Consider the following 19,298-nt stretch of genomic DNA (forward strand, 5'->3'; position numbering starts at 1 on the left):
GAATGACAGACATTATTGAAAAAGCCTACGAAAAAAAGATTACTTACATATATCCTTAAACTATAAAGTTTGGCAAAATATATTCATTTTTCAAACTCCATGAAAAGTTACCATAAGCAATACGTTGAACTCTTAAACTCCTATTTCTCAACAGAGGGTTTAGAGTGAAATAAGAAGAAATTTATTCTACAATGACTGAAACAAAAGCAAGTGTATCGCAAGGCACTGTTTTAGGTCATGTTATTTATATACTCTATACATGTGTTATACCACAAGTCGAATATATTACTATGGCTACATTCATGATACTTCGATACTTGTTACTGGAGTAAGCGATAAAATAAATAAGTCAACGAGAATAAACTAGTCATAACAAGTTAATTGAAAAGTCCCCGGCCTACTATAGTAAAACACATTTATTGGGCGAATTTTTTTTTAATTTAACATAATTCCCTTCAAGGGTGATGCACTGATTATAGCGACCCTGAAACTTTTCGATACAATTTTTGTAGTACGATTTGTCCTTTGTCCAAATATCAATTTGTTTCTCTTAAAGAGCATTCTTTTGAGATCTGAGAACAGGGAAATAGTCTCTGGGGATAGGATAGTCAGATCTGGAGAATACGGTGCGTGAAGAAGCAATTTGTATCTCAATTCATGAATTTTTGCCATCGTTTTCACTGACTTGTGACACGGTGCTTTGTCTTGGTGAATCAGCACTTTCTTTTTCTTCAAATGCGGCCGTTTTTCGGCGATTTCGTCCTTCAAACGCTATGTAATAGTCGCTGTTGATGGTCCTTCCTTTTTCAAGGTAGTCAATGAAAATTATTCTATTCGCATCCCAAAATACAGACGCCATAACCTTGCCAGCCGACTGTTGCGTTTTCCCACGCTTTGGAGCGGGTTCATCGTGTGCAGTCCACTCGGGTGACTGTCGATTTGACTCGGCATGAAATGATGGAGCCATGTTTCATCCATTGTCACATACCGACGTAAAAACTCGGATTTATTACACTTGATCATCTTCAAACACCGCTCCGAATCATCAACTCGTCGTTGTTTTTAGTCAAAAGTGAGCTCGCGCGGCATCCACTTTGCACATACTTTCTCATACCCAAATATTCGTGAATGATATGATGTACGCGTTCAGTTGATATCTTCAAAGTGTCAGATATTTCATTCAATTTCAATTTACGGTCATTCAAAACCATTTTATGGATTTTTTAAATGTTTTCGTCGGTAACAACCCCTTTTGGACGTCCATTGCGTTCACCGTCTTCGGTACTCATTTCGCCACGCCTAAACTTAGCATAAAAACATACCAATCCTTGATCGTTGATTTTCCTGGACCAGTGTCAGGAAACTCGGCATCAAGCCAAGTTCTTGCTTCAACTGTTTATTTTCCCTTTAAAAAGCAATATTTTATCAACACGCGAAATTCCTTTTTTTCCATTTTTTCACAATAACAAAAGTTGCTTCACTCAAAATGCTTTAAACCACAAACGAATGACCCGACAGTCAAATTTATACGCGCATCTTTTGAGGGTTAGGGCTAACTGAAAAATCTGAAAATTCTAGTAGTACTATCTATGTGTAAGGCCATGGACTTTTCAATAGACCTGTTAGTTGAGTTAAAAATGCACCTTAGGACTTTGCTGCTGTTAAAAACTTACGGTGAGCATGCTGTAACCTCAAAAACATATGAGGTGTATTATCGAAGATTCAAAAGTGGTCATTTCGATTAAATTGCTAAAATAAACTCAAAAATAATTGGCAGAAGCACTAAATGTGTAAAAATAAAATAGGGAAATTCCAAAAGATGGGATGATCGGTGACACATCATTTCGATGATAGGCAAATGGAAAATCGAAAAATCATGCTGCTTCAAAGGTATGATGAAAATTGGGTATATTTTGAAAACACTAAATGTAAAAAGTCATGGTTATCACTTAGCAAAGCCGATCGATCAACTCCAAGGCCAAATAGTTTTGGTCGCAAGACAATTCTCAGTGTTCAGTAATTTCAGGATGGCTTAGGATATTACGACCTGTTGAACTGTGTTATGACCTAATGAAGCAGTTAATAGTGATCGCTATTGACAACAAATGATTAATTTGAACCATGTATTCATCGAAAAACACCAAGAATGAGCCCGAAGACACGGTAAAGTGATATTACAGCATGATAAGACGCCGTCTCCTATAGCAAAACCGGTCAAGAAAACACTGAAAACACTTAGATGAAACATACTATCCTATCCGCCGTACTCTCCAGACCTTGCCTCGTTTGACTATCAACTTTTCGCATGATTAGGGCACGTGCTTGTAGAGCAGTACTTCACCAATTTCCAAGAAGTTAGAAAATGGTTCGACGAATAGTTTTGCTCCAAGTTTAAAAAGTTTTTTTGTGATGGCATTCATGACATGACATTGCCTAAAAGACAGAAAAGAAGTATAAAATCAAATCGCCAATACCTTGAATAAATGCATTTCTCCATTTTCTTGAAAACTATGTAGTTTTTTTTTGATAAAATCGGCAATAACTTTCCGGTGCACCTGATATATACCAAATGGCGTACAATAAAAATAAATTAAATATATAAAACATAATACATATAAAAACAAAATAATTATATAATTAGGATGATAACTACATATCTGATAAGATCACCTGCAACTGAAAAAAATTGAAAATGAACATAAAAAATAATAGGGTCGCATAAGCCAATTATAACAAATTAGTCAGATTTCGCGTTGAATCGTCCAATATTCGGTCTCGAATCGTACAGATTAACATTCGTCGTTCGAATATCACCGCAGAACATTGTCATCGTTGTCGAATCGTTGGCGGTTTTGCAGCTACTTAAAATTTCGATCCAGTCATACGGCAATTTATTATGTTTTTCACTGCAGAGATTTTTATCGCTGTTTTATATACAATAAGCGAAAAGATCGGAAGCGCTTCAGTTCGATTATGAGTGGCAAGGTGAAAAGTGCAGTGGAGGATATCAACAACCATGGGGTAAGTTTCGTTATAAGCGATCTCGTCATATTTGACAACACAAAACAACCATATCAAGAAAAACGTTTCTTATAATTTAGTTTGGTATAGCTAAAAGCCTTATCGTGGCTCATTACTATAACTTTTTATAACATAAAATTGTAACATAACAAACGAGACTTGAAACTTAAAAACGTCGAGTCTCCGAAGGTTGAAAATAAATCTATTAAATACGTAATGAAATCCAATTAGACACGAAGAATAACGACATCCCGTGACATTGTAGTGAAGTCTCATTAAATCATGAAACTTCTAAGAGCCTCATGGAAAGGGTACAGCAAAAATGTATTTGCCTAAAATTTTATCTTACAGGATTTTTATTAATTTGAAGTTTTATTGTGAAAAATCGATACAATGTATTTTATTCAAAGTATTGTGCATCCATAGCCGCTACTTTTCCCCATCTTTCAGGCAATTCACCAATTCCATCTGAAAGAACAATTTTGAGGCTATCCACGAATATACCCATTTTTTTGCTATCTTCATAAGAAATTAAGCGTGCTCAGACAGACCACGACTCATGTGTCGGAACAAGTAGTAATTAGAAAGAGCAAGGCATGGAGAATACGCCCGGTGGTGTAGTATTTCCTATTTTAATATTTCCAAATATCTTTTCACCAGTTTAGAAACACGTGGCCGAGAATTTTCACGCTGCAATGAATGAAATGCTTGTGCTTTTGCTTGTATTACCGTTTTTCGCGCAAGAAATGCCTTCAACAATGGAGCATTGTTGCCATAAGCTTCACAAAACATTCTATGGCCTTCAGCTGACATTTTCAACCTAGAGATTATTACCGAAAACATACTTGTTATTAATGCATTGCACATACTTTCTAAACCTGTTAAATGTATGGCAAGAACTAACTGAAGTTTAAATTAAATTGTCATGGGATTCTTCAATAAGCCCAATATTTGATTGTGTTTGTTAGCGTCAATCAATGATTCAATCAAAATCAATTATCAGCATAAAAAATATGTAATTTATAAAGCAATTGAATATTGAGTTGTTTTAATGTATTCTATGTATTTCTCTGTATTCATCAATATAATTCTAAAGACTTAGTTATGTCTGCGGTTTTATAATGATTGAATTTGTATATTGAATGTGTACTGTATATGTTCTCTTTCGCCTGAAGAACTTACCAAACACTTCTCATCTTTACTATACTTCAATTACCCTCGTTGGTTGATGGTTGATCATCGATGTTATAAGATTGATGGCTAAGCATCACCACATAAAGCTGATATGTTAGCATGTAGATTTATATCATATTTCGATTGTTATGTTGTGGTTTAATAGTGTTGGAATAAATAAATAATTCTTCGAGTAATGAGTAATGCAGTGTAAATTGCGGTGAATAATATTATTTATTACTTTTTCATTGTTTTATTGTCTTATTTAAATTTTGAAATGTAATAGGTTACCAAGGAATTGTTGGGGTAGCCACATACGGGTTAACATATTTGAAACCATAAAAAGGAATTTTTGAGATATTTTACAATCTTACGAAATTTTGACAATGATACTATATATTGTAAATTGTTTAAGATTAATTTATTAGGCATTAATATTTTAATATAAATCACCTTATATTAATTAATTAAAATCTAAAGATTATTACCAAAAAATATACCTGTTATTAATCCATTATAGATACTTTCTAGGCCTGTTAAATGTATGGCAAAAACTAACTGAAGTTCAAATTAAATTGTCATGGGATTCTTCAATCAACCCAATACTTAATTGTGTTTGATAGCGTCAATCAATGATTCAATCAATATCAATTACCAGCATGAAAAATACGTAATTTATAAGGCAATTGAATATTGAGTTGTTTTAATGCTCAATGACTAAAAATCGTCAAAATTAAAATAATGATGAAAATTATTTTGTTTTTGATTTCTGTTTTTTTGTTTGTGTTTTCTTTCATTGTTTTATTCAATCTGTCCTACTACTAAACTATTTGTTTGCAAATGTTGTGTTTTTTATAAGGCAGTTTACATCTGTGGACGCAGCTGCCATCCTTCTACTTGAATGTGTTACTTCCACTGGGAATTTCACATCCCTTCAGAATCGCGTGCTGTTGCCCACCTACACTATTCCGCGCTAATACCAGCCCATTTGTATCTTAGCTCAAGTCTTCTCTGATATTGTTCATATCGCTTCACTATTCTCATATTGAGACCTAGACACATGTACCTGTTGCTCATATTGAGCATGTCCCTTAAAACTTGAAGTGTTTTTAATATTTCGATATAATACTGTTCCATGCTGTGCCTCATATTTGGATACTGTAATGTACGCAATAATAAATTCTGAATGCAATACTGAATACAATCTAATTAACGGTGTGTGATCTTAAACACATGAGATTTTTTTTCGCAAAGTATGTTTACTCTATAAAGTCTTCGAAACATTGATTCCCTTTAAAAACTCTCATTCGATTTTATTTTAAACTACTCAATCGACAAATTGCAACATCTTCTAAGCAGTTGTTCGAGAAAATAACAAGTGTGATAAAGATATTTGGCCACCAAATCCTTGATTTCCTTAACATAATTCTTCACGGCAAAAAATTGAAGGTGTACAGGACGCCCTTTACACATTAACTGCATCCTTTAAACAATGTATACCGTTCAAAAACACTTGCCCTGGATAGAGCATAATCATAGAATAATTTATTTATCAATTCGTATATCTGGTAAGAAAAAACACAATTAAAAAAACATGTAGTGGAATAAAACTGGCGCAATGAGTTTTACTAATCTAAAATTAGTGTGATGTACTATATCATATTAATTGTGGAGTCTAATTCGATATAGAAATGCGTAAAAAGTTTTGTCTTTAAAACAAGTTTAAATACGCAAAATATTAATAAACACTAAAGAAGTTATTTTTAAAGAATAATAAACTTATTAAGCTTATTATTACTAACAATGATTAGTGTTATCTTATCAAATTTAATCAATAAGGGCTCATTTTAGGACAACGTATTTTTGGCCATCAAAATTGCTTTGAACAAAATATTTAGTTCAACAACAAAAGAAATATGTTAAATCGTATTTTTTCAGAAAAACCACAAAATAGCATCCGTACATAAATTATTCATGTTTATATTGCAGCTTATTTTGTATTACAAACTTACAGCACTGAAGGTGGTTATACTAGTGGTTTGTTTATAATAATAACAACTGCTATCTCAGTAATAGCAAATCCCACAGTCTAAAACAATTAAGAAACAGAAATAGTAGGTTCACATGTCCAAGGTAAGCCAGCATGTTCAAACACCTCAATAGCATCAGTAATACTTAAAATGAAGGTAAATCTGAACTAACTATCAGATGTTGAATTAGTAAATTAAAATAAAACTTAATTTTATACGTTATATATGCATAATAATAATATTTTGTCCTCATTCTGACAACTTCATGATTCTAGTTCTGTTCTTATCAATAAACAATTAAAAGTCTATTCAATTTCTGAATAGTATGACATTTTAACGAAAATGTATCAAAAATGTATATACTTGTTTAAGATAAACGAAAAATGACAATATATATCCCTTAATTTTGTTTTGAAGTTCTTCTTTGATAAATATCGCCAACTGTTCTAATCTGTTATAAATAAAAACTAAAAATGGGTGTAATATTTTAAATACATTACTGAGAAAGCAATTTCGTAACCTTGCAGACACTTGTTTTGATGTATCAACAGAAGAATTAATGCTAAAGAGTAAGGTGTTTGGTTAGTATATCAGCTTGCACTTTTGTTAATATGATCGCTCTACATTTATAATTTTTCCGTTATAGTTTATTTAATTTATTTTTATAAAAAAAATGTTTTATTTTTAATTATTTTACAGACTAGCTAATAAAAATTGCGCATATTTATTATAAACAACTTTTATTTTAAATTTATCTAAGTAAATTATAATACATAAATCAAACAATAGTTATTAAGAAGAAAAAAATTTAATAATGTATATCTGTCTATTTTAATATTTTAATAAAAATTTTTAAGATAAAACTTAAAAGTAAATAAGCGCCATGTTCATATTTTAGATCGAATTAGTTAAAAGGGACCAGTGTTGAGCTATAAAAAATCGGTTTGTACCTTAACAGACCTAAGAGATTTAATAAAAGTACTAAAGTCCTTTGGCAAGGAGCCTTAAAGTAAAGGGGACTATCAAATATTTGCAAGCATCTACATGACAGTTTGATAATTTGTTCACTTTAATAATGCATTTCTTGAGAAAAATCGGCACAATATAAATTAACCAAATTATTTGTGATGATTTTCTCAACTATTGTCAAATTTTTCCCATTTTTCTGGAAACATAGCGATACAGATGTTGGTTTGGCAGTATTCCAATGATTAATCCATTTACGCACTTAGCATTTTAGAATTTTGACCTAACCATATGTACAGCAATAACTTAGGTATATTCAGCTTCGTTGTTGATGTGGATGTCTCTCCTGAACTAACCACTGACTGATAATGAACCGATAACTTTTGAATTTCGATCAAAATTTTCTTTTGGATCTTTTCCATCCCATAATAGCGCCTAAAAAACAGTTGATTCATCAAATGGTAAGCTGTCTGGGAGTTCTTTGAACTTCATTTTCGTCCAATAAATATTCAATTCAAAAAGCAATTCAACAATCTTGCAATATTCAAAGTTTCTTGCTCCTTCAGGTCATTGCCATATCAAAATAATCACTTTTAAATCACTGAGACCCAAAACCGACAATTGAGATATAATGAAGCAGCAGCATCATACGTTCCTAAAACTGTTATTAGAGTTCTGCAGGAGATTTCTTCAAATCAAAACGATAAAAAGAATGTTGTTTGTGAAAATTTATTTGTGAGCATTATTAGCTTCTGTTTACACTGAATAATGCAATAATGCTAAATGGAAAACCATTATTTTTTGTGAAGAAATGTAAAAACCATCGAATTCAATAGTTACGTTTGCTTGTTTACATTGACATTTCATTTTTGCACCAATAGAATACCGGCTGTAATATAAGTTAAATTGTTGTTGTCAATCAAATTTATATACATTTTCCAAGAAACTTTCAAAGATAATAAGTTATTGATATCACTGATAACTTTTATATAGGCAATATTTCTAATAAAACATTTTTAAGTTAGTTGAACGAGATTAAACTATAAATAATTTTATGTACGTTGTTGTTAATAGTAATTACTTGGAACATATTTAATATAATAATTTGGGATACTTATATAAATATTTTAACTCCTAATACTTGTTTGACCGTCATGAATAATGGAATAAAACAAGGTACATTTTTACATCGTTTTAAAGAAATAAAAATAAGTATTGGTAATTTACAGCTACAGCTTGTATTTTTCTGAACATTAGCTTGGACAATATTTCTGGTTCTTTATGAAACTATTTCTATATATAGTCTCTTCAAAGTTATTTTGAACATACGTCATTTAAACTTGTGACGTCAAAACGTTGCAATGTTGCCGCATCAATTCAAAACTCAGAGTTCAGTTTGGACTTGACATACAACAAAATTCTAATCCAAATAAAATAGTTGAACAAAAATGTTGTCAAATATAATTTATTTTAACATTATAGTACATCTAAAAACTACAGTTAATTATATCGCCACAATAGTTTATAGGTAAGAGTTATAACCTCTTATCACTATTGCTTTCAAGAATTTTGCATACGTCTCGATGTAGGTAATCAGTCCTATAGTATTTGGGTGCGCCCACAATACCTCTCAGGACTTTGTTCTGAAAATGTATTCGAACTAATCAGACAGCATTGGGTCTCTTTTTAAATAGAATAAAATGAGAGGGAATATTGTCTGATTCTAAAATGAATTTACAAATTGCGGCAGGCAATATATTAAACATCTTGATAATGTATGTACAAAAAACTTTCAATAGACTATAGATATATTCCGTATGATTTAGAAATAATGCTAAATGACGCCATTTAGACTTAGTGGTAATGTAACACCATTTCGACAGCATGCATAATAAAGCTATGAAATAATAAACTCGACATGTTATTAAATAAACTCCGTATACTTCACAATGTGTTACGGAGCACTGCCATACAAGAGGATGACTGGCTGGTCTTTTTCACAACAATACGTCATTCAATTTATTTACATTGGTAATCATCTGCGGTGATAGTTTCATTCGGTTTTAGCAGATCGTAATACTCTACACCTTTATGACAATAAATATTCCGGCTCGATGTCGATGTGGAGGACTCTCCTGGGCTAACTCATGAGTTTTTGTACTTAAATAGTCGCAGCAACATTTCATCGCCAGTCCCAATACGCCATAGAAAATTGGTAATTCCTTGTGTAATTAATGAGACAGGAGCGTCTTTTGGATCTCTACCATCGCATGAAAACATCTGGAAACCGTGAATCTAAGTTGTCTAAAAGTTTTCTGAGAGTGCGAGCTGAGGTTTTGCTCAATATGTCCTGCAATCTATTGTCTTTGAATTTTTGTTATTCTTCAAGCTATCTAAAATAACTACTGTTAATTCGAAAAAACTAAAACTAATGTTTGGGATACGACTGCACTGCATCATCAGAAATTTCTAAAAGTATTGATTTCGGAATAATAAAAGCAAGGAAGTAAGGAAGTACAAAAATAAGGGATCTAAGCATCTGTATACTCTGATAAGCTTAAAAATACTGAATGTAAAACTATTATTTTATATAAACAAATGTCAAAACCGTCCAATTTAACAGTTAGGTTAGGATGTTTAACAGTTGTTTACATTGGCAGTTCGCATTTTCATCAATAGATATCGCTAATCAAAATACATACAAGCACACGAAAAGCAGATCAGATTTGGTTATAGCGGCTTCACACCGTTGATAGTAGGTTTTATCAAGCTGCATTCTAAAAATACCATTGTTACGGTAGGGTTACGATCCTTCTGGGGGTACATCTTACATACATCTTAGGACAATTTTCAAGAGTTCTTTAAGAGCTCGACCTTCTATCCAATCAAACACAAAAATATACTTCACAATTTTTCATAAAAAATCCTTTGTCGTTGCCGAGCGAAAACTATTGGGGTTACTCAGCTGAACTGCGACAACTTGAGTTTGCGATTAGCCCTTAATTTAACCAACCAAGGTAACTAATTATTAAGATCGAGATCACTTATAAGTCCATACTAGGGATGCTGAAAAAATATCGATATTTTTTGTTCGATATATCGATATTATGGATAATTTTGCGTCGATATATTTCTTAGAAGTATCGATAACTCTAAATAAAGTATCGAACTTTTAGTTCCATTTAGGCATATTAAAAGAACTAAAATTTTAGAAAGAGGATATGAAAGAGAGAACTTTTGTTTGAAATTTTTCAAGAAAATTTTCCATGGCTTGGTTTCGAAATATTTTGTTTACCTATACATTGATATATCAATATTTCTCTCCATAGCTGACATCTCTATTCCATACCCAGAATAGTGCAAATTGATCTCCTAACTTTAGAACCATAATTTCCTTGAAATTCCTATACAACGTGGGGAAAAAATCTAGCTATCATTTTGATTGCCTATAACTTTGCTCAAAGAAAAGATAAGTAAGCTTAGTTTTCTTTAAAAATGTATTTGGTCTTTAAATTTTTTTTTCGTTATGATTGAAAAATTATATCGGCTAAAGGTACCCGCGATTCGCTATGCAACTTTCGGCTCTTCTTAAAGCATTTTTCATGACATCCTGCAACATCTAAGGCTGAATTACTTCAATTTCGTGACGAATATTGTCTTTAGGATGTTGAAACATTTGGACCTTATTCACATAAACTTCTGATTTAAAAAAAAAAACTATAAGAAAAAGCCTGGTGCTGTTAAATCCGGAGATCTGGGTAGCTATGCTAAATCGCTACTTCAAGAAATGAATCTTCGTCGAAAAATGTTATTCAGTGATTGAATTGTTGAACGAGCTGTGTGTGCTGAGGCTCCATCTTGCTGAAACCACCTGTCCTCTAGTCCTTACTCTTCCATTTCAGGCACAAGAACATTTCTAATCATGTCTTGGTACCGTTCAGTAGTAACAGTAACTGCAACACCTTGGTCATTTTCAAAAAAATAGGGACCAATAATGTTTTTGAATACCACACCATGCAGTTGTTTTTAGTGGATGCAATGATGTTTCATGAATTAATTGAGGATTCTGTGTTCCTCAAAACCGACTATTCGGTGAATTGGCGTAGACAGTGAGAAGAAAATGAGCTTTATCGCTCATTATCAATTTAGTCGAAAAATCTTCAATTTCACCAGACAGTCTTAGGACTGCATTACTGTACTCGATCTGTCGTCGATCAGGATCTCTCGGAAGCAATTGTTGGACTAATTGAATTTTGTACGGGAACATTCTGAAATCAGTTTTCAAAATTCGCCTTAAACTGCGTATAGAAATATACCCACGTCTCCGAATTGATGTTTCTGTAGACTCTGCAACATTATCGCGCACCAGAGCCACATGAACGATTAGGATATTTTTTATGCAATTTCCGCTAAGTGGCAATAATGGAACGATTATTTTCAATTAAATTTATCACAATTTCTGCTTGCTCTTGTGGCGTATATTTATCCACAATACAATTTGGACGTCTACACAACACAATGGTTAGAGTGAAACCAAGATGGTAGCGGGACTTTTGCCCCACCTATTAGAATCTAGAAGAAAAATCTGCTGTCATCATAAATTCTAAGAGTTAATACGAGGATAGACGTCATTGTACTGTAAAAAGGAATCTGTAAAAATTTAGTCATAAACAGTACGAATGTGTGCGTGGATATTAACAATATGTTCTACTTCCTGTCTGGAGAATATCTAAAGAAATGCCGCCGTTCAATGCCGCGGTTACAGAGCTTTACACTCCCGTACAGTCAGATGGTGATATAATTCGCTACTTGCATATCAATGTAGTCATCTGGTAATTCACCGTGTTTAGAAATGCAAATTTCTTACGGGGATTTTGTAATATAATCGAGGAAATTTCGTTAGAGCTTTTAATCGAATTATGAGTGAACTAGCAAAAAGTGTATTAAAGGAAATTTATAAAAATGGGGTAAGTCTATTAAAAATAATGTGACATTCTAATAAAATTAATAATATTTGTAATTTGAAATATTAGTAATGTTACATTTAGTCATGTACTGATATTGTTGGAATTATTTTTTATTTGTTTTCATTTGTTTCATTGACTTTTTAAAATTTACAAATCAAATTTTAGTACATGTTTTTAGTACATTTTAGTACATGATCTTGTATTGATACACAAAGAATCGCTTTTAGCCATTTTTACATGTTTGTAGTTGCCATGATTATGATGATCTAGTCTATAACACCCATATAAAGATATTTTTTTCGATTATTAATTGTTATTGAACATTTACGCCGACTTAATCAGTCTCTACTATATATATATGTAGACTCAAGTATCCACCAAGTAATCAATATATTTTCCGGAGTTTAACTTTAAATAAGAAACGTCAACTAATTTTTGCTATCGGTTAATTCCTTGATTATTTTAATAATAATGCATAGTATATATACGAGGATAAGGTGAAAAGGTCATTTGACAAATTTTCTTGGTTTTGGAATTAACACTTAAGAAAATTCACCCGAGGTTAACAAACATTTAAATCTTAGTTGTCTGTGCTTAAATGAAAATCGCCCTCTGAATGTTAAATGTATCTGTACGTACTTCGATGATAGCCCACATGATGAACGACAAAACCGTCAAGCATACAAGAAATAATAGAAAGAGCGTATAATATAGAACTGGACAATAGGCTACCAAAGAGAGTAACATAGCTGAGGCTCTGGGTATGTTGGAAGAATAGTTGTGTACGAATCCTGTTGCATAAGGAATCAGGGATGCGAAAACTCTGTGCAAGATGTGTAACGCAATTGCTGAATTCCAACCAAAAGCAAATGAACAAACGATTTTTCAGAAATCTTTAGGTTTATTCAATAGTGAACTAGTCGATATTGTACTGAAATTTGCTATACTGTATAAAATAATGATACTCCACTATACACCAAAATCGAAATAATAGTGGAAACGGGAAATGGAAGTCAGTGATTTAGCGACAAATATGAGAAAGAAAACTTTGTAAAAAAGTAGAAGGTAAATTTGTCCAACCTTCTTGGACGCCTGAATATCAAAAAACAAAAAAAACACCTGATTTGAAGAAAAAAGGCTTCAGGCTTCATCTGCTTCTAAGCTTGAAGAAATGTGGTGAATAAAGTGGGAAGGAATAGAAAACAGAATGTAGAACTTAGTTATTTCGTTGTCAACCCGAAAACTTTTCATCTTGCATTCATAAATTATTTGATTTATTTAAATTATTATTATATAACGTCGTCAAAAACCTTTCCATGAAAAGAACAGTAACAAAAAATTGATTAGATATTATCAGTATGTAGACAATACGGAAACAAGCAAATAGCTTAATGAAACTAAATGACACTCATTGAACTCTATGACAAGTAAGCGTTGACTTGCCAAGACAATATTTTAGTAGCCACTGACTGAGAGTACTTCAAATGAATAGATGAGAGAATGAATAATTTATAAATAACTTTGATTTTGAAGAAAAACTTACACAAATTTTAGATATCAGGTTTGTTTACAATGGCCAATAAATGCAAACCTAAAATTGTATCAAGTTCAAAATAATCTTTGTTATTTTCGTCTTCGTCGATATTCAAATGAGATTGAAATAATTTTTAGCGCGGTCAAATCAAGTAATAACTTTTCGGATGTGATGTTTTTAATCGAAAATTTCAACTATACTTTTTTTCAACTATACAACTAAACGGTTGCCAAAAGCTTCGAGAAATATATTCAATAAAGACAATGCATAAAATACACATTTATATAGCCTACTTGATACAATTTCATAAACTTATCCATAATTTCCTTCTCCATATATCATATTTATCATATTTTGTTTCGTTATAATTATTTCAGTGTCGAAGAAAAATATTGAAACTGTTCTCGATAAGAACATTGCTAAATGAATGTAGGTCAACCTTAAGGGTGTTCATAGTCAATCGACTTATGCTAAGATATTTTAAATTAAAGCTGCTGATATATCATGTACATACACTCATACACACGTACAACTGCTGAGAAAAATCTACCTTTTCTCTAGTCCCGCTGTCTTCCTTTTTTCAGACTGAAAGAAGAATTTGACTTTCCTGGCCATTTACTAGACATAAACTTCGTCATAACCGAATTTTCTTAGATTCCTTGAAATATTAGGCTTACAAAATTATATTTTAACGTTGACCTTCCTATTCAAAATAATTAATCTTATACAGGCTTTTTTGTCTTCTATTTACTCGATCTTATCATTATTCTAGTTATTTTACTTCAATTGTTCTATGTACATCATATGCGTTTAGTCATGTCCCTTTTACTACATTATTTACATATACCTGTATATTGTGATTGTAACCAAGTTAGTATGGTAGTCAGCGTATTTTTATTACCCTCCGACTTATCTTCACCTCCCTTTCTCCACATCTCGACGTCATAATTTCAAAATCCTTTAATCAATTTATTTCATGAAATTCTTGGTTTTCATTTTTTAATTCAAATTCACTCTTGGGCATTTCTGAAGCAAACATATTTTGACCACTCGAAATTACCAATTTCTTGATAGGAATACAAAAAAACAAAAAAGTCTAATTCGGTATATCGAATAAAAAGGCGATCAATAATTATATTTCACACTTAAATAAGTTTTTTTTCTTATCAAGGTCATATTCATAAAGAATTCTTCTTTATGAATATTAGGAAGGACCAGGAAGTAGATAGAACAACGACACGACAGACGTTAACACTCTTGGATACACTCAGCTAAATAATAAATTAAAAATAAAAGTCCAGACTATACATACAAATTGGTTCTTAATAATATCGCTACAGGTTAATGAGATCCGACTATAAATAGAATTTTGAGATCCAAATTTCAATCAAAACAAGTCGACGAACTTGAAGTTATTTTATTATACTATTATCAGTTTATTGCGGTTTTTCTATAACGTAAGAACTGCGGTTGTATGGACGTACATAACGCTAGAGTCACATATTTCTAATAATATCAGTTTCATCCTAATGTATTAGACGTCATAACCTAACAATTGTATTTCAACGAATACGTAAAAATTAGATTTTAAAATATAATGAATGGTTGAATTAATTTCAAACTAAATTACCGATTTTTTTTAATTGTGATATACGTAAGTAGATGTTTAAGTTTCATTTCTGTTGTTTAGTGTATTTAATATATCAGTTGTTGTATTATCTAAAAATTGAGGTGTGTCTAAATTCGTGGTGACAAATATTGCATCTTGCAGATAATAGTTTTAAAGTTTTAATAAAGGTTCCCTCTGGAAAAAGAAGTTTAAAAACAAAAAATTGCAGATATTAGTCGATAAAGATTAAGGTGGACCGCAAACGAATCTTGCACAATCATTAGAGGTTATAATTCTAATTAATGGTTAATATCCAGTTTCGGTTTGAATGATACCCGTGGAAATAATTCATATAAACTACAATTGATTCATTTTAGCCGTAAACGTGACTAATGTATTCTTCCTCATGATGTCATCCGGCATTGTGTCGCAAAGGTGGTAAAACAGCATTTAAAAATAAATTATTTTTAATAAAACAATTGAATCGACTTCAAAAAATAAATAAGGAACTCACTAAAAAGTTAAAAATAATCAGACTTAAAAATCTAGAGACTAAAAAATCTAAATTTGATTATTTTTCTCTTTTCAGTGTTAGTTATTTACTCAATAAATTACGCAGTTACTTTATTAAGCATTACAATGCCAAGTATAGGTGCAGCCCGTATGAGGAAAAATATGAGTCAAGAAACAATGATTGAAAATAAGCACCGCTTCAGACCCCGGGGTCCGCTACCTAGCCTAGATGATTTGACAAATATTCTAACCAAACTAGAACAACAAAAACGCGACCGCCACGTGTCAGCTGAACGTCCCAACCATTACACCATAGAAGCAATTGTCTACAGTATTTCTACAACTTCTTATTTGATATGGTTACTGCTTAAAGAGAAACTGAATGGCTTTTGCGCTGAACAACTTCCGATTTTCCGTCATTTCACTTCAGCAATAACATTCTGATTATTTTATATAAAAAAATATGTGACAACATTGTACATGCCTTTGAAATTTGAGGGTTTCCCTCGATTTCGTCGGCTTCCACCACCAGGTCCTGATTTGAAAATCGGTCCATAATTGACGGACAAATCGGTGAACATACATTTAAAAAAATATACAGTCGATCATAGAACATCCACCTTTTTTAATGTCGGTAAATTAACCGATTAGATCAGTATCTAGTGCATAATTTTACATGAAACAACTTTTACACTAAGTTAGTTTTCAGTATCGTACAATATAGGTACCCCAAGAAATGAAACTTTTTCTTATTTTTTCTCAAAAGCAACAAATTGGATTTAAATAACTTTTTGAAGCTTTCATACATATAAATATAGAAGCTGTGACTGTATAAAATTTCTATTCGAACCAATTAAAAAATCGAAATATCCAGGGCATTATAAAATAGGAAAATTGCCAACTGTTAATGTATAAAGTGAACAGGTGTTCAGTACTTTAAAAACTTATTTGAATATCAAAATTGTATGTATGAAGATAAGTATCGTGACAATTGATAACTGAAAATATATATACTTATGTCAGTTTAAACAAAATATTGGCGATATTAAGACGTAGTCAAATTTTTTTTAGATTTTCTATTCTATATTATCTTCAAATCATTTTTTCTCTATCTGCCTCAAAACAATAAGCTACTATGTTATCCAACTTCTAAACTGCTTGTTTGTTGTAACACATGTGCTGAAAAGTTTCGGGCCTAACCTATAGATGCCGGTTGTTTTATTGCATTCACCTAAATTTGCATTTATTGCTTTTTCAGTTAGTGCTAGCCTTTCAAAAGAAAGCTGTTAAAATTTCTTGATATTGTACTCATAAGTTTGTGAGTTATTTTGCTAAGAGTAATACTACTTTTGTTAATTTCAAAACAATGGATGGATAAACAATTTCGTGTTTTAATTTTACTTTTTTTTTGACTTCCATCTCTGGGCACAAGTATCATTCTCTTCCTGCTTGTTTGTATGTCGTACAAATCCGATATTTTACTATGCAGACTTATTTCCTGGTTCACTGTTATCATATTGAGATATAGATGCAGGTACCTGCTCTCCATATATGAAGGAATATTGAACATTTTGACTTAAGGCTTTATTATGTTATCTTTATAATATTTTAATATATTGCTGCTTGCTATACCCCATAACTAAATCTAGATTGATACCTGAATCTAGATTGGCTTGATGATGGCTTTGTACCACATCATTCATCATATATCCTCAATTTCTCTATATTAATCTAAAAGCTACTGTGTTCTAAAATGGAAATTTTAGAATGTTTACTTAAAAAATAATGACAGGCTCTTTGAAAACTGTATGGCGTTGAGAAATTGCCCCACCAATTTGTTTAAAGAGTTAATAAAATCAACAAAACGAAGTCGAACATATAGATCCTCAGTCCAGATATAACCATAGTTGGTAAAAGGAGACTTTAAATTATATATATAAAGAATATTATTATTTTCAAAAAAGATGCGATTGTTAAATAGTTGATAAATATTGACTGAAAAAATACGATACAAATATTTAGTGGTCATTAGTCCATGCCTCATTACAATCAAGTCAAATATACAAAATATAAAAATAATTTTACATAGTTCAAAATGAAACTGTCATTTGGAAGATAACAAATTACAGCAATTATTTCTTTCCTTTACTTTCCTACAGAGAGATCGAACATTAATATGTGTATCTCCGAGTCATTTATGTCATTTTTGAATTTTTTCATTTATTTCACAATGCTGCTTGCTTTGCATTTAAAATTATTTAACATCAATTGATCTGTACAACACAGAGAATCAAGCAATTATCTCCGTCCTTTCCTCTCTTAAAATTAGGACAGGAAGGAATTCATACATCCCTATCTGTTATCACGAATAGGGCACTGCATTGCTCTAGTTGTTTTAGTATCGACTATTTTATATTATTCGACTATTTTTCGAATATCGATTATTTCGACTATTTTCAGTCAGGAAGGACCCCAACACTAAATAAGATTTTTAAAAAAGTAAAAAGAAACAATTATGGAATGTTTTGAAAAATTCAAAATTTAAAAATTATCCCTCGTATGTAAAGGTTATAACAGATCAATTGAAAAGTCACCGGCCTGGCACATAGATGGCGCTACTAAAATTAAACCGATATGTTTTTCAGTTAGCCCTAACCCTCAAAAGAGCAGTGTATAAATTTGAAACCTTTCGGATCATTAGTTTGTGAATTATAGTATTTTGAGTGAAGCAACTTTTGTTAGTGTGAAAAAAATGGATAAAAAGAATTTCGCGTGTTGATAAAATACTGCTTTTGAAGAGAAAAATACAGTTAAAGCAAAAACTTGGCTTGATGCCGAGTTTCCGGACACTGCCCCAGGGAAATCAACCATCAAGGATTGGTATGCTAAGTTTAGACGTGGTCAAATGAGCACCGAAGACGGTGAACGCAGTGGACGCCCAAAAGAGGTTGTTACCGACGAAAACATTAAAAAAATTCACAAAATGATTTTGAATAACCGTAAATTGAAACTGAATGAAATAGCAGACCCTCTAAAGATATCAACTGAACGTGTACATCATATCATTCACGAATATTTGGGTATGAGAAAGCTCTGCGCAAAGGGGATGCCGCGCGAGCTCGCTTTTTACCAAAAACAACGACGAGTTGATGATTCGGAGCAGTGTTTGCAGATGATCAAGCGTAATAAACCCGTGTTTTTACATCGATATGTGACAATGGATGAAACATGGCTCCATCATTTCACTCCGAAGTCCAACCGACAGTCATCCGAGTGGACTGCACACGATGAACCCGCTCCAAAGTATGAGAGAACGCAACAGTCGGCTGGCAAGGTTATGGTGTTTGTATTTTGGGATGCGTGTGGAATAATTTTCATTGACTACCTTAAAAGAGGAAGGACCATCAACAGCGACTATTACATAGCGTTATTGGACCGTTTGAAGGACGAAATCACCGAAAAACGGCCGCGTTTGAAGAAAAAGA

General features: G+C 32.0%; 1 protein-coding gene across 4 annotated transcripts in view; it reads left to right on the forward strand.

Annotated features, from left to right (window-relative positions):
• The window catches only part of LOC143190554 (uncharacterized), an 87,082-nt gene that overhangs the window by 1,684 nt on the left and 66,100 nt on the right, over positions 1 to 19,298 (forward strand). The window contains exon 1 of one of the 4 annotated variants that reach the window (XM_076394925.1): positions 2,639 to 3,021. The exons of 1 other annotated variant lie outside the window; for it this stretch is intronic. In XM_076394925.1, coding sequence (XP_076251040.1) covers positions 2,974 to 3,021 — 48 coding nt within the window. In that variant the 5' untranslated portion in view covers positions 2,639 to 2,973. Of the gene's footprint in view, positions 1 to 2,638; positions 3,022 to 12,078; positions 12,158 to 15,208; positions 15,346 to 19,298 lie in introns of those variants that run through there. 2 more of the 4 variants (XM_076394926.1, XM_076394928.1) reach the window with 2 other exon arrangements.

This window comes from Rhynchophorus ferrugineus, unplaced genomic scaffold (assembly GCF_030347505.1).
Source record: "Rhynchophorus ferrugineus isolate W39M unplaced genomic scaffold, kcgeb_rfMv2 rfM2, whole genome shotgun sequence".
Taxonomy (NCBI): Eukaryota; Metazoa; Arthropoda; class Insecta; order Coleoptera; family Curculionidae; genus Rhynchophorus; species Rhynchophorus ferrugineus.